This window comes from Epinephelus lanceolatus, chromosome 23 (genome assembly GCF_041903045.1).
Source record: "Epinephelus lanceolatus isolate andai-2023 chromosome 23, ASM4190304v1, whole genome shotgun sequence".
NCBI lineage: Eukaryota > Metazoa > Chordata > Actinopteri > Perciformes > Serranidae > Epinephelus > Epinephelus lanceolatus.
In genome coordinates, this window is record NC_135756.1 from 7,382,960 (window position 1) to 7,396,213 (window position 13,254).

General features: G+C 41.6%; 1 protein-coding gene across 1 annotated transcript in view; it reads right to left on the reverse strand.

The window, feature by feature from the left end:
* The window catches only part of fgd6 (FYVE, RhoGEF and PH domain containing 6), a 31,777-nt gene that overhangs the window by 6,961 nt on the left and 11,562 nt on the right, over nt 1-13,254 (reverse strand). The window contains exons 4-11 of the mRNA XM_033615272.2: nt 8,581-8,648; nt 8,439-8,469; nt 3,353-3,504; nt 2,443-2,599; nt 1,842-1,929; nt 1,421-1,471; nt 1,263-1,321; nt 269-340 (exon numbers count right to left, since the gene is read on the reverse strand). Coding sequence (XP_033471163.2) covers nt 269-340; nt 1,263-1,321; nt 1,421-1,471; nt 1,842-1,929; nt 2,443-2,599; nt 3,353-3,504; nt 8,439-8,469; nt 8,581-8,648 — 678 coding nt within the window. The remainder of the gene's footprint in view (nt 1-268; nt 341-1,262; nt 1,322-1,420; nt 1,472-1,841; nt 1,930-2,442; nt 2,600-3,352; nt 3,505-8,438; nt 8,470-8,580; nt 8,649-13,254) is intronic.

The following is a 13,254-nucleotide window of genomic DNA, read 5'->3' on the forward strand; positions in this document are numbered from 1 at the left end:
GTTTTCATGTTGATGATCCTCCTCTGAAGCTCACACTAGTCTGCGCTGTGCCGTGTGTGCTTTCTAAAACTTAAGAGATTCCTGCATAAAATCTTAAAATTGAATGTTTCTGCATCACCTTTATATTTGTTAAACACAGGCAAACAAATGCAGTTTAAAATATCACTAACTGGTATTTGGCAGTCTTCTGACAGAATTTACACCTGTGTGAAAATTCTCCCACCATGACAAAACTAACTGAGGTATGAACTTTGGTTTCATGACTTACCCTGCCTGGCTGAACGATCTCATGGTGACCGTTGAGACTGTACTGGATCTGCATCAGCTTCTGGAAGTTATCCTGGAAAACAACAACATCCAGGAGGTGAGGAGAAAAACATGAGGCTGAAGTGTATGGAGGACAAAAAAAGGCCCAAGTATCCATGAAAAAATAAATACAGAAAAAAATACATAAATAAATAAATACACAAATTATTAAATAAAAGAATGAATAAATACATAGATAAATAAATATTAGTAAATAAATAAATACAAGAATAAATACATATATGCATAAGTAAATACAGAAATAAATAAATGCATATATAAATAAATAAATAAAATAATAGATAATAATAAATAGATAAATACACGTTGACATAAATGAAAAAAAAAATAAATGCACAAATAAGTAAAGTTAATAATTAAACAGGACATAAACAAATAAAAATCTTTATTTAGCTTTATTAAAATTAATTTATTTCTACATCTCTTTTCAACTACATTTATTTTCTGTATTTTTATGTAAATTTTTTTTGTATCTATTTATTCCTTTATTTATTTATTAATGCATTTCTTTTCTATATTTATCCCTGTTTATTTATTTATTTCTGTATTTATTAATCCTTTTTTAAATTTCTGTATTTATTTATTCCTTTATCTATTCATTAATTTATTCATCAATGCATTTTTTATTTCCTTATTCATCCTTGTATTTATTTATTTATTCTTTATTTTATTTACACATGTATTCACGCATTCCTGAATTTATCCATGTATTTATTCCTGTATTTATTTGTTCGTTTAGTTATTTATACATTTATTTCTGTATTATCAATTTAATCCTTTATTTATTATTGCATTTTTTTATTTCTGTAATTTATTCCTTAATTTATATATTTCCATATTTATTTATTTTTTCATTTATTTTTTTATTTGTAAGTCATGTTTGTCCCAAACAGAAGTAGACAAAACTAAAAGCTTTGTGTGGAATATGTTCTTACCCCTTGTTTCATGATGTCATTAGCATGGTTGGCCACTTCTTTCACGATGCTGAGGGCAGCTGCACAGAGAGCAAAGATAAATCTTTAGTGTTTGTCATGTTCTACCCATGTATAGCACAGATAATCATCCTAATGGGGAGTATTGTCCTTCATCTGACCTTGTGTGTCTTTATAGTCCTCTGAGTCCTCTGGGAGGTTCTTCAGATAATCTGGAGAAGACATTTCAGTGAACTTTGAGCGAAAAAAGGTGCATAGTGTTCACATCTCGCCACAGCTGGGTACAAAGACAGCCACAGAAGGAAATGGACGGAGAGGCTGTCTGCCAATGGAAATTTACAAGATGCCAGACATTTTTATTGATGCAACCTTTTACCCTCCTGTCAAACTGGTGCTCCTCAGGTTTACTTTACTGGTTCTGTCCACTGGGTGCCAGTATGGCACCAAAACAAAGACTTGAGCCCCAGGATTCATTCATGTGCTGTCAATAAAGGAGTGCCTTGATTCAATAAACCCTTTGACCTTCAGTGTCTGTAAAAAGAGACCAGAAGGAGGAGTGAGCATGCTTCGTGGTGTTTGTACCTGTGAGCAGCAGCTGGTACTGAGGGATCCTCTGCACTGGTTTCAACAGGTAGTGTTTCAGAGCCAGGCTGGCACATCTTGGACTCGTCTGACACAAAAACAAACACAGACACTGAAGCTTCCAATCAGCTGTTTGAGACACGTGGAGAGAGTTTAGACGGCTGCTACTGGCGGATTCTGGGTCGAAGCTGCAGACACATGAACTACAGGAAGAGTCAGTTACACCTTTTGAGTTGGAATAAAACTATATTTCTTTTACTTATTAGCATTAATATAATTAAGAACATACAAGAAAGAGTATGAGCCCTTCGTGATGAGCTGCAACAAACCTGTCAGGTGCAACTGAGGATGAGTTAACAGGGTCAGTGGGGTATGCAAACCTATGTTATCTGTGTGTTACTGCATTGTGCCTATTGGACATGCTAACAGGGCAGCTAACAGCTATATGCGAGCAGAGCTGACACGGCAGCAACGTAATAACTTGCACACATTTCAGTGAATGTTCAAGCTAATTATCAGAAAGTTTAACAGCTGAGAGCCTTAAAAGTCGAGGAGTATGCAGCCTACGAAAACAAACAGACAACTGTGCTTCCAGCTTTACCTCAAACTCTCTGACAACAGCGGCGAATGCGGTGTTTTTCCTGCACTGTTCATCTAACAGAGCCACGTTGTTGTCAAACTGCCGGATGTAGGTGGAGTACATCTTCAGATAAGGACCCTTTTGGACAAAGATGTCCGACAGTCTCTGGTGATCGCTCCTGAAACCAGCAGGAGATGAAGAGGGAAAGAGCTCAAGTTGGTGATCGGTGACAGAAAAATGTTCACTGATATGTACTTTTTAAAATGTCTTGTACCTACTTGTTATTAAAGCTACTGCTTCCTGAGCTTAAACAACTTCCTTTAATGGAAAACGACTACATTTTTATGTAACTTTGAATATTATTCTTCTCCAAAATCGAGTCCAGCAGAGCAGCAGCGTGACCAACATGACCTGAGAGGCTGTAAACAAACCTCCAGTTGACCACAAAGTACAAAACACTTATTTAGAGAAAAAGAAGATGCATGCACCCAAACTGTCCATTAAAACTCTAAGTGCACAGTGAACCTGCACAATGACAGCAATTACAGAGAGTCAGTATTGAAACAGGAAGCAGCTCTGCAGAATATAACATCTGACTCCTACAGCAGACAGTCTGGATGAAACTTCAGCGTTCACCTTTGTTTAAACTCCCTTATGTAAGTGCTTTAATTAAGGGGTATTCAAACTGTAAGCTGCACCTCCTCAGGAAGGAGTAGGAGAGCTGCAGGGGTCAGGGTGAGATGTGATGTAGAGATACTAGGTGAGGTGAGAGGGACAAGTGTGTGGAAGTTGGTCATTGTAGTTTGTCCAGATGATTTACTGGCACAACAACCCCGCCCACGTTTAAGAGGACTGTTTGTGGTGGAAACACTAGGGTCTAGGTACCATGTCTGAAGGGTTACTGTTGGTGCTATAGTGTGTGTGTGTTTACCAGTGTGCCACTCTGTCCTCCAGCTCCCTCAGCAGGTCTCTGTTGAGCTGATAGAGTTGTGGCAGGTAATACAGGATCTGACTGAGGATCCGCTCATCCACCACCGGCTTCCCATTCTGACGGGTTGCCTTGGCAACAGCATCCCGAAAGTCCTGAGAGGACACAGAGGGTGAGCACCGTCGTTATTACAAGCACAGCTGTACAGGGTGGGGTGACACAGGCATGACAACATACACATGTACTGCAGCTGAACAGGAACACCTGGATATCACCTCATAAACTGCCCCCTCCTCTACCCTTCCCCCACACCTCTGCACACACACACACACACACACACACACACACACGCAGCCACACACAGCCGACTCAGCACTCTTGACCATTCAGAGTGCCAACACACACATCCACCTGGAAGGAAGCAGGAAGGCCACGCAGGATCCCAGTGTCCTGGTTAATATGTGATCTCTCTCTCTGTCTCTGTCTCTCTCTCTCTCTCAATGTACTGCAACATTAACTTTCAGGTGACAGCAGAGTTCATTTAGCAGTAAAAAACATGTGACACTCACACTCTCCAACCACTTAAGTGTTTAACCCCCTACATTTATTACAGATACAGAGTCGTTTTTATTGCATCAACATGTATCAAGTGGACTGAAAAAGCTATTGATTTTATTCTAGGTGGCTTTGTGTGCTTCCTATGTACGCTCTGATGACTGAAAGCTCAACAATAAAGTGAAACACTGCATAGATGAAAGTGTGCGCAAACCTTTTCTACCATTCTAGTGGGCTTTAAAAGTTTCATTTGTATTTGCAACAGGATGGCAGTAGTTCAGTCTGTGTGAACATGGCTTAGGAACTGAAGGGTCACTGGTTCAAGCCCCCATACTGACCAAACGCAAAGTGTGGACTGGTAGCTGGAGAGATGCCAGTTCATGCTCCACTGAGCAAGGCATGGCCTGCCCCCTCGCTCTGACATCTCTCCATCAATGCATGTGTAAAGGTTCTGTTTGTGCGTGTGTGTGTGTGTAATCTGTAAAATAATAATAGTCCCCTTGAGGGACTAATTCTTTCTTTCAATATCAATAATGCAGGATTTATACTTCTGCTTCGAATCGGCGCCATACCCTATGCTGCAGCCTGACATCCACCTCCCCAGAAATGTAACTACACGTGTCAGTGACACAGACCTCCTGTCTGTTTCTGTAAGCTGAAACCATTTCCCTCAGTGGAAACAAAGCTTTTATTTACTTTAATTTCACAGATAAGAAACAATAAATTGTGAAGACAATAAATCCTCCACAAAAATAGCATTTTAAGTCTTGTGTGTGATTTATCCTGGCTTCATATGAGCAGAGGAAATCTCCGCTTGTCGCTAGGCTAATTTATACAATGTAAAATACCAGACTTGTGCTAATAACGTTAGCATGTTGTATTTGTTTGGACAACGTGTTTAGTATAAGACAGTTGTTTTGTCAGTGAACCTTGTGAGCTGTAATGGAGCTGAATTTTGTAACATTACCTTTGTTAAATGTTGCTGTTGTTCCTGGCTTCATATGAGTAGAGGAAAAGTCCACTAGCTGCTAGGCTAATTTATACAATGTAAAATGCCATAGGCTTGTGCTAAAAACATTAGCATGTTGTATTTGTGGGGAAAATGTGTCCAGATAAAGACAAGTGTTTGTCTGTGAATGCTGCGAGTTATAGTGAAGCTGATTTGTGTACTTGTGTTTGAAATTGTCTCTATTAAGCCATGTTTAATGTGTGTTTAATGTGTGTTTTGAATCAACTAAACTTTACAGCACTTCACAGAAACCTCGCTGCCGACTAGTGTTTTGGAGGTGTAACTGCAGAGTGACACAGACACACCACTGCACAAGTATAAATGCTCACAACAGTGTAGGCTACAGCGTAGAGCTGATGTACAAGTATAAATCCTGCTTAATTTATGAAATAAAAAAAATCAATACCTGGTGTCCGTGTATCTATGCAATATTGCCACAAAAAAATATTGCGGTATTAAGCTGTCTCGATTTTTCCATATGCCAAAACAACAAACAAAGAACAAGCAAAAATATAAATTTTAAAGAAAGATTTGGGGGTTTGGCTGCACAAGTTCAGCCCATTAAATTACATCATGATGTATTAATTATCATGCACTATTATCCCGGCTCCTAAATCAATAATACTGTTCTTGAATATGACTCTTATGACACAAATGGTAAAAATTATAAACTGCCCACTTTCAGGTAAACTGACAAACCGCCATCTTATTATTCACAAACGCACATGAACATCGGCCACAACTTAACCAACTTCAAAAAAGGGACAAAAAAATGTAAACACTTCAGCTGGACGACTCGCCACAAGTATGAACAAACACAGCCACCAACCCACGCGCCCACCTGCACACACACAACACACACTGCACACACACACACACACACACACACACACAGAGGATTATCTAAGGTATGTGTGTGTCTGGAGGTCGTCTCTGTGGCCTGAGGAAGCAGCTGCTGCTCGGCCGGGCCGTCTGCACACAGAGAAGAATGCGATCTGACCTCTTTTCTTGGACAGAGCGTCGCGCCTCGCCCTCCCCCTTCAGCCACGGGGCGACGTTCTTTACTAATCCTGTGGGGGGTTCCACTAAAGCCACGTCTGAGGCGGCCAGACAGGTGGACTCTCGACCCCACTCACCTGTGATTCCCCTCAGGACAGACCCACTACAGAAGCATAAACATATATGAGGGCAGAGTTTCCCTCTGTCAATGTCACAACTAAAACAGATTAAAAGTACGCTAATATATTGTAGCTTTACAAGCCAAGTTTACAAGCACTGACAATAGAAGTCACAACCTTACTTTGCTCATGTCAGTGTGTACAGTAAAACATGTTTCCATGCAATTTCACACACACACAAAAAAAACTAAACCAGACGTCATCCAGTCACATGGCTACTGTTATCCTTCATTCAAAACAGAGAGATGTGCAGCTTGAGGAGCGTATTTGCCACTGTCTTAAGATTTCTGTACACACCGCCACACATGACATGAAAATACATATTTTCAGTGCAGTAAAAGTCCCTTTTTAAAATATTTCTTGGTACTAATAGGCGACTATTTTCATATTTTCTTACACTGGCTGTAGATTAATAAAGGGATAACGGAAGATTGGCATAATATGTGGAAGATACACCATTCAACCACTAATTTGCGAACCTGGAAGGAATTCTCATGGAAGAATCTGATTGGTTTCTTTATTACACCAAAAGTGAAAAGTAAGCATCTTCGTAGTTGGCAGAAATGTGGGCGAGAGTGTGGGTCTTTTGATGTAGACTTCTCTCATGTTTTTTTGGAAATGTGGGAAAATAACTGGATATAAATGTTATTGCTAGTGTAAGATATTTGAAAATAATATTGCTAGTAGGAAGCAAGAAAGTTATCACCAGGAAGTGACCGATGGCTAATAACTGTGGACGAAATCTTTTTAACGGAGAAACTGACACATACTGAGACTACAAAAAGCACAACGAGGAAGAAAATGGGAAAAATGGACTCTATACAAGACCCAAAAAGACGACACTGGACTGAAATAATAACCAATCGATACACTTATCTTTAAAGCTGTAAAAATATGTATTTACCCGAGCAGTTTCTGTTGCGTTAGCTCTTGTTATTTTTCAACTATTTTATTATTCTAATATGCTGTTGTAACTCACATATCAATTGTTTTAATTAAGATTTAATCTGTGGACAAAGCCCGTTCCAAACGCGAGTGAAATTGACTTTCACTTTCTCTTGCGAGCACTGACGGAGAGGACGGGGATGAAGACAGTGGCGACCAAAAGGAAGAACCGTGGCCACCCTGATACAACTGCAACAAATAGCTCAAGAGGCTGTGGTGTGCTAATTTTTCAAGCTAGCGCAAAGATATGAAACTAGACAACCTGGAGCACTGGTTCCCAAAAGTGGGTGACAGGTCCATTCTGTATGGACTGTAAGTGACTTGTGAATGTGTTAAGTTTATAATAAAACACACTTTATTTTGAAGTACAGTGAATTTCCTGCACAGAGGGTTGGATCGTCGATTGTATGACTATCATTCAGACACCTGACAGAGACAGCAAACTAGCTTGGCGACATGGCCAAACTAAAGTACGACGCTGAATATATAAAACTGTCCAGACCTTGAACTAATGACTATGAATGCCCCGGACACATAAAGTAAAAAGAGAATAAGAAAATACAGGCAGAGTGCAGAGTCTCCTCAAACAAATACACCACCATACACTTCTAGTGGGTCATAAGTGATGATTGAGACGGATAACTGTTTGTAATTGAGTCTATATATTGTTTTTTTATTGGAAAATTCTGCATAGTATACCTTTAAGGGTACTTTCAAGAAAGCTATCAAACTGTAATGACTGCGAAACAAAAAACAAATTGACCGAAACTGTCATCAAAATAAAGCAGAAATACATGTGAATGTGTGTCACTAAGATATTGCCTTATACATATTAGTGAAAATATTGTTTTGCCCATTTTATCCCACTGATTTGTTGGAGTTGGAAAAGTTGGAAAACAAACGTTTGGTATTTAAATTCACCAGACGAACTTCCCTGCTTCACCTCAAGAGAGCCAAACCTCAACTGAAGTCTTACTCATGCTCTCTTCTCTTGCAAAAACACACACACACACACACACACACACACACACACACAAACACACACTCTTGCCTGACAGTGTTTCCCCATAATGTGTCTGATCAAAGTGCCGCCTCCCTATTTGTGGCCGTCGTTTACCTGCCCACTGCCGCCCCCAGGAAACCAAAACCCTCCAACACAGCAACTTTAAAAGCCTCAGCCGTGAAGTAACAGCATTATTCAGCTCTGTACGGGCACTGGAGCAAGGACCAGCCTGAACCTCATTAATTCAGGTCCATCCCTGAGAAAGAAAAAAGCTTTGAACGCCATTCAAAACAATCCCAGTGTCGGCGCGGGGAACAAAACATACAGTGTGATTTATTATGTCAGGCTGCTGAAACAACTGTTCCTTTAATGAGACTCTTGAATAAATACGACACTTACTATGTGAAGGAGCTTCAGGACGTCCACAAACCTGATACGGGAGCAGAAATACATCAGTCAGACAAACATTAAACACAGCACATTTGAGATTCTGCTTCAGGAGTGATGTTACGTGTTCCAGCTTCATTGTAAAACCACTCACACTTTCTCGGAGCTCATAATCTCCTGGGCGATGTGCACCACCTTCTTCCTCTTCATCTCATCCTCCTGCTGAAAGGGCAGAAACACAAACAGTTCAGAGACAGAAATGCCAACAGCGGCTGACTTAAACACATCAGTGTACACTCACAGGCTCGCTGCAGATCACCATGATCACTCTGATCCTGTTTCTCTCTGTCAAACCATCAGAAGTGAGTTTACAGCCGTCCAAACAACAACTCAATCAGGCCTGAAAGTAGAGCGCCGACCTTTCTCTTCTCCCTCTTTCTCCCCTCTCCCTGTGTCTTTCTCGTGGTGTGTGTTGTTGAATGGTAATGGGGCGGTCTTTCAATGACTTAATTTGGACAGCAGCCTTGCCCCCCCCTGCTCGACTGAAATGTCCTACTGGTCCTATCGGAGACTGTATTTGTGATACCCTGGAGGTTTGTGGGGCATCAGACACAGGTGCTGACAGAATCATAGAGAGGGTCACACAGGACGAACAAAAAAAAAACCTCATTGAGGGAGCTATTCCTGAACCTGTAACTCTTCTGTGTTTGCTCACCACCCCCCCTCCCCCCAACACACACACTTCTGCAGAGCTGTAATGAACACACTTGGCAGCAGACGTGCACACAATCTCCAGTGGCTCCAGTGACGCTTTAGTCACCGGCGGAGATATGAGACTTCCATTGTAATCTGTAAACGCTCTGCCAGTTTTACACGTTGGCATCATGTCTGCAAACAGTTAGGAGTCGGTTTTCCTATGAGTTTCTCTGGCGATCCTCCTACTCAGGCAGTGACATTTCGGCAGTTTTTTCCTCATCTCTGAAGTGGGAATAAAAGCAGCTACATCAACGCAGCAGTTCCCAACTTGGAGTTCAGGAAACATTACATGACAAACATATGGTCTAGCAGAAGAAATAGGCTCCCACATACCTGTGACCTTGCTTTTTAGGACTCTTTGGCCCTGATCACACAGAAAGCGTAGGCACACCGCACTGCCTTTTCTTGCTGCAACTTTTTATTGATGCCAGGCAACCAGAGACTCACCTCCTTATTCTAACCTTCCCGTGTTATCAATCTACCATTTATTTCTTTTAGCAATTTGACAGTAATCAGTATCTAGTTCCTGACATGTTGAGGCAGAGGGTACTGTCTGTAGCTCTGGTTGAGGGTGAGAGGCTGTCAGCAGATAAACAGAGATCTGTGTGGGTACATGAGACCCTAACAAAGAGGGTGGGTCATGGGGAGTACCAACAGTTGGTCCAGGAGCTTCTCCTCCATGATGGCCGTTTCCAGACATATGTTAAGATGACTCAGGGACAGTTTGACAACCTGCTGTCTATCGTTTGGCCGTATAGCTCTGGGTATCCAGCAACCGCTACCACCAGTTTCTCCTCCATTGTTTACCAACTGTAAACTTGTTGTCGTGACCACCACAGAAGGCCCGCCTCTCAAATGATCCAGTTGGACGATGGGAGAAAAGATGACGAAAAAGAGATGACATGGGGCACTTTTCCACTCTGAGTTGAAGTTTTTTCAACTTGAGGAGTTCAGGGCGCTCCGGCAAAAACGTGGGGCGCATAGCAGCGCAAATGCCGCAAGGAAAAAGCTTCATTCTCATTAAAAACAATTACAAAAAGGCGCCTCCAGGTGCTTTCTGTGAGATCAGGGCCTAAGGGTGTCTGGTTAAGAATTTTTCTTGTTGCCAAGGTCGACTCATGGCCCATGGGATTCATTTGGGGGCCATCTTGAACTGATGTCCACACAAATGGCAAAAGATGTATATACAAATACCAATGAACCCACTTTTTATTATAACTTTGACACCAGGACTCAAATGTAAAGGTCGCTGACATGCTACAACCACTCTTTATTGGTAAAAAAACAGGCAAATAACACGTTTTAGGCTCATAACAGTGTGTTTGCTGTTTTGTTTCGCACAGTGTTGCAGTGGTTCGCATTGTCACCTCACGGCAAGAGGGTTCCTTGTTCTGGGAGCCCTTGTGTGCGGAGTCTGCATGTTCTCCCCATGTCAGTGTGGGCTTCCTCCCACAGTCCAAAGACATGCAGGTTAACTGGTGACTCTAAATTGCCCGTAGGTGTGAGTGTGAATGGTTGTCTGTCTCTATGTGTCAGCCCTGTGATAGTCTGGTGACCTGTCCAGGGTGAACCCTGCCTCTCGCCCAATGTCGGCTGGGATAGGCTCCAGCCTGCAACCCCCAACAGGATAAGTGGTTACGGAAAATGAATGAATGAATGAATGAATGAATGAATGAAGTAGTTTCCTGCAATAGCCAAATGTAAGTAGTTTATCATCTTATATCATTCTCAAGGTTATAAAATCGATGAGGTCTGTGGCACCAAGACGAGTCAGTTCCAAGTTGATGAGAAAGACCTCAAACCAGACCAGGTGCCTGATAAAGTGTTAATAATGCAGCTTTGAAGTTGTTGGTCTTCAAAGAGAAGAGGAGCCTGAAAATGAACTTCCTGTGGTTCATGACAGACAACGAGAATACCACTTTCTTGCCGGGATGACCCTTGCGGACCAAGTCTTGGTGCCTGCTGCAGGTGAACTCCACAGGCGAGCAGATAAACCATTGCCTGAGGAGCTTGACAGGTTCTTCACTTTAGTCTCGTCTGGTGCTCGTGATGTTTGGTGTGTGAAGACTTGACTTGTGCTCTCTGTGGGATAGTCCATCAGACTCAAGAGCTTCTGCACCACCTCATGTTGTGTGAAAGGCTTGCTGACTGGCATGTAACAGTTGATGGTTGACTGTTTTTTCTCCAGCAGAAAAGTGTGGGCAGGGCCAGTGGAAACCACATAAAGTGACACAGTTACAGTGATAAACAGCTTATATGGATCAAAACGCTTCAAACAGTATCATTCCTATACAAATGCTATGAGGTAGGCAGTTTAGTTTTGGCGTCACTGGGCAAAAATTCTACAATAAACTTTGAGCATCTTGTAATTCAAGTGGTGTGAGGGAAAACAAGACTTCGGCACCTCCTCTTCACTCTGTTTTTAGGCTTCAGAAAATCTAGCCCATGACAGTAGACTTCCCAATCACAGGTCTTTTCAAAGAGAGGGTGTTCCTATTGGCTGGCCTACAATTTTAGATGTGCATGCACGTCCCTTGAGATGGTGACAGCCTGATTAAATGGTGGACAATCCTGCAGAGAACATTTTTATTCCAGCATTGGCAACAACTGCCTACACTGCAAAGCAACCCAGAAACAGGAAGACGGACTTATCAAAGAGAAAGTCTCCATTTCAGAGATGGAGAGAAACAGTTTAGCTTTCTGCTTCAAGGTCATGATCAGGAGGCTAATGTAAGCGAGAGCCTTGCATCACAGTGTGTCCTCCACCTCACTCCCCGCCGCTACGGACCGCCTTGTTGGGAGCTGAGCGGGCAGCAGCTCCAGAGACAGACCCCAGGTTAGACCAGGTGCTGCTGCTGCTGGACACCAACCTGCTGTGACACCCAGAGAATTCGAGCCGCTACAGCCATTAATTAAAGGTCCACCTCCTGAGCTGCTGCCTGCTCTCTTCTGGGGAAGCAGTCCACAGCAGCGGGGAGTGAGGCAGCTAGCTAATTCATGTCGTCTTTTTGGTCTGATAAACAGAGAGCAACAGCTGGGCGGGGAGGGGCTAAGTAAATTCGTTGAGTGATTAAAATAATAATAATACAATAACCAGGAAATGGCTAGGTAAAGAAACAGTTAAGGAATATTCATGTTATGGAACAACTGACTTTTTCACTGAAACATGCCTCTAAAGATGTGAAAAATATTGGAAAAATGGAAACGTTACTTGACATTGAAGTGATCTTTTATTGATATTTTTATTTTGTTTGAGGATTTCTACAGAAGCATATTGCATTCACTTGACAAATACAAGAAGCCCTGTTTTTTGGAGTAATTTTTTCTGTTTTTCTGAGTAATTTTTTTATTTTTCTGTTTTTTTTGTGTAATTTTTTTTTGTTTTTCTGAGTATTTTTTCCCTGTTTTTCGTGGTAATTTTTTTCTGTTTTTCGTGGTAATTTTTTTTCCCTGAACGAGGAGACGAGATACTTCCATGGTGACTCCTGCTCATGGATGTATTTTGCATCCGTGCTCCTGCTCCTAGACAATTTCAACTACGGGATCAATAAGGGTAAGGCACGTAATTAGTTACACACAGGGTATGATAATCTAGCTATGTTTTCAACTGCATCCTTCTAGTGTAGGCCTATCGCTCAATGTAACAGGTTAGGTTAGTAACAGGTTGTAACAATGCCTGACAACTGAAATCATGCCCATACACGTTTGTCAGCTAACGTTACAACCTGTTATTAACCTAACCTGTTACATTGAGTGATAGGCCTACACTAGAAGGATGCAGTCGAAAACATAGCTAGATTATCATACCCTGTTTGTAACTAATTACGTGCCTTACCCTTATTGATCCCGTAGTTGAAATTGTCTAGAAGCAGGAGCATGGATGCAAAATACATCCATGAGCAGGAGTCACCATGGATGCAGGGGTCACTTGCAGGTGCCAGGTGGGAGCTTCTCGCAAGATTTTGAAGTATCTTGTCTCCTCGTTCAGGGAAAAAAATTACCATGAAAAACAGAAAAAAATACCATGAAAAACAGGGAAAAAATTACTCAGAAAAACAGGGCTTTTTTTATT